Source organism: Sinohyriopsis cumingii, chromosome 5 (assembly GCF_028554795.1).
Source record: "Sinohyriopsis cumingii isolate HCF-2022 chromosome 5, ASM2855479v2, whole genome shotgun sequence".
Lineage (NCBI taxonomy): Eukaryota > Metazoa > Mollusca > Bivalvia > Unionida > Unionidae > Sinohyriopsis > Sinohyriopsis cumingii.
The window spans coordinates 76,593,202-76,596,349 of record NC_142965.1 but is presented as its reverse complement, the minus strand read 5'-3'; the positions used below and the strand labels follow the sequence as shown (position 1 = coordinate 76,596,349).

Below are 3,148 nucleotides of genomic sequence, written 5' to 3'. Positions count from 1 at the left end.
TAATGCTCTCCGTGTGTTAGTGAACTTGCTAGTCTGAATTTTCAGTCCACTTGAATGTGCATAGCATTAGACAAGCTTTCTTAATCCGCTTTATTAGGATGATAATATAACATTTTTCAATTACATTGTACGATATTGACGTAATCATTACTTAGCTTCCGAAGTTAGTTACTCAGACTCAGACATCGATTTTGATTTAAAGATAATAATATCTAAAACATGCAACTGCTAGGTCAAATATGGTACATTAAAATTAGAAGGTAGGGGAAGGACCGAAATTTCACAAGGCACAAAATGCTGTATATGATTTGTAAGGACTTCATTTCATATGATTAACTACAGTCCCATAATTGTTTGAGTGATATACATTAAAATTTATCTCAATTCTTTTATCTAATACACTTAACAGAGATAAGAAAATTGAAGATAACAATAATAAGTTGAAAGTAATGACAGTCTTCAGGCTTGTTATCAAGTACCTCATGAATCACCTGGCCGAGGAATGCAGACAGAAAATCAAAAGAGATGCATTTCATGAAGAAGACATCCTCTGGGTATTGACAGTGCCGGCCATTTGGAATGATAAGGCGAAGCAATTCACGCGCGAGGCGGCATTTCAGGTTAGATTTCTACCACGAATGTTTTTTTTTTGTTTTTTTAACTCTTACTAAGTTTCAACTAATACTTTAACAGCAATCATAGATAATGTTCCCTGTCTCCGTCCCAGTTTTGTTTTAGGAATTATATGACACTTTTGGGTCATAGTCACGTAGGGTCTTTTCTGTTGTGAGCCATTAGCTTTTTATAATCTACGAATAAATTTTGTCCAGGTACAACACATATTATGAAATAACTAAATGTACTTTACATTTTATTATTTGTATTTATGACTCATATGTTTTGCACATCCACAAGACTTTCGAGAATAGAATAATCATCACATCTCCCTCCACCCGCTCCCAAACAGTAAATCATATGCCAACCACAAAAGACCAAAGTATCAAAATAAATGGGAAACAATGTTTTTAGTTTATTAGACTTTTAGTGCATTTAGTTATAGGTTAATATGCTTTAAATACTATTCATTGGATACCTCACAGAATATTGTACTGAAATGTATATCTGCATATAACATATTTCGTACGCATGATTGTGTAACACCATTTATTATGTCTAGGGGTGTTATTACTAATGCTTCAAATATACCAATATGGGTATATTAACGTACATAAATCAGTAGTCACATATTAAATATTGAAATAGTAGTTCAGCCACTTTCGTTTACACAATAAATGAAGGCTGTTCAAGTCAATTATATTTGAGTCACCGGAAGATGAATAGAAACACCGAAAGAAAGATAGAAGGCAAATATCAGATCCGTCATATATAGGTCATTTACAAAATGTTCCTCCAACAACATTCATTAGATTCAATTTATTTTGACTCATATTTTACAGTAAGAACTGATGGTGCAATTAATTTCCTAACTCTTCATGTGGAACATTATTTTTATTGATGCAGATATAATGCGCACATGCCAATTTCGACTTAGATTAAAACCATTGTTGCTTTTAAATTTAGTGTCTAAAATTAAAACGCATGGATAAACAACAAATGGGAACATTTGACAATTGGCCAGAGTGCTTTAAATTTGTATTAATGTAAATAATGTCCCACATGAAGAGTTCTGAAAATTTTTGCTGCATTATCATGTGCATGTTTTTAATTCCAGAGATACTATTTTAACATAAAATCTAACTCCAACTTATCTACGTCACCACACTTACATTACATTCATTGTAATATATTATTCAACAGATCCACGTTGCATGATATTCTCACAAAATAGTAGGTACTTTACATACATTCTTCGTGCAATTAGAAAAAAGTCATTTGAACTAAGTCTAGTTCTGTTACAAAATATGCTTTCAGCCAAAGTGCTATATAATACGTTAAACTGAAGCTATTAAATTGCAACTATGTAACCTTTGAAAATTGTATAGTTTAATATAGTAACAATAATGTATACAAAAATGTTTGAATGCTATAAATTGTGTCTTGGTTAAACCATACCGACAGACGTGCCATATGCCGGAGCAGGGAAATGACAATGAATGAAATATTATGAAATGATCGTATTTAGAAGATTTCAATGTAAACAATTGCAAAGTAAGCTTATATAGAATGAAATCAGCACAATATGTACTGATACATATTGGTTTCTTAGAGTTAAATAATTAAAGAATTAATTATAAAAACTTCCTGTTCGAATAAATGAACATAATGGAGGTTCATTATACAGTGCCTACAAAAAGCTGATATTAGAGACGATCGCCTGAGGATTGCTCTTGAACCAGAGTCAGCTTCTTTCTTCTGTAGGCATCTTCGACTTCAGGTCCTGACATCTGTGTAAGAGATAACGGCTGTTCATCTTACTCCTGGGACACGATACATTCTCATTGATGCTAGGGGTACGTTTTGACATTTCATTATATTGCAGCATTTGGAAATCTACCATTAAAACATAACATGACATATTTTAATACTTTGAAAGTGTGCAATTAAAGATTTACACTTTGATCAACGATCGTATTATTCTCCTAGAACATTTGTTAGTCAACAGAAAATCCTTTATATTTTAGCGGAAAAAATATAGCTGTAATTAAAAAAATTATTTTACAAAAATTGTTTCCTTTCTATATTACTGATAATTTGCATAAATGACAATATGTATTAATTGAATCATCTTGAAATGTTGACACATGTGATCTTATCTGGTAATAAAAACGTAAAATAATTATTCATTTGAGCTATTCATGACAAATGTATCAAATAGTAAATTTAATCAAAATATTTTCCATTATGACTCCACGGACATGAAACAGGTATTGTTGTGTTTATTAAGGCGGCTCTGTTGATATCACAGTTCATGAAATAATGAAAGATGGGAAGTTGAAAGAACTCTGCCCGGCTACAGGGGGACCGTTGGGGAGGAATGGAAGTAGATTCGGCTTTCAGAAAGTTCTCAGTCACGATCTTTGGAAATCCAATACTCTAGAAGTTTAAGACCGAATCAATGGACGAGTACACCTCTTTGTTTCGAAGGTTTGAGTTGAAGAAGAGGAAAGTCACACCAGATGGGAAGAAA

The 3,148-nt window shown here is 32.3% G+C and overlaps 1 protein-coding gene across 1 annotated transcript; it reads left to right on the top strand.

Annotated features, from left to right (window-relative positions):
- The first annotated feature begins 449 nt into the window (after positions 1-449).
- On the top strand, positions 450-2,413 carry LOC149799492 (heat shock 70 kDa protein 12A-like). Its single transcript, XM_089958199.1, has 2 exons — positions 450-620; positions 2,303-2,413. Exons 1-2 carry the CDS (start codon positions 450-452, stop codon positions 2,411-2,413), a joined length of 282 nt encoding a protein of 93 aa, XP_089814325.1.
- Positions 2,414-3,148: the final 735 nt, after the last annotated feature.

Excerpts from the sequence above, each read along its gene's own strand:
- LOC149799492 (XM_089958199.1), top strand. The coding sequence starts at position 450 with ATGACAGTCTTCAGGCTTGTTATCAAGTACCTCATGAATCACCTGGCC. Across the intron at positions 621-2,302 it reads CGCGCGAGGCGGCATTTCAG|TGCCTACAAAAAGCTGATAT; the intron begins GTTAGATTTCTA and ends TTCATTATACAG.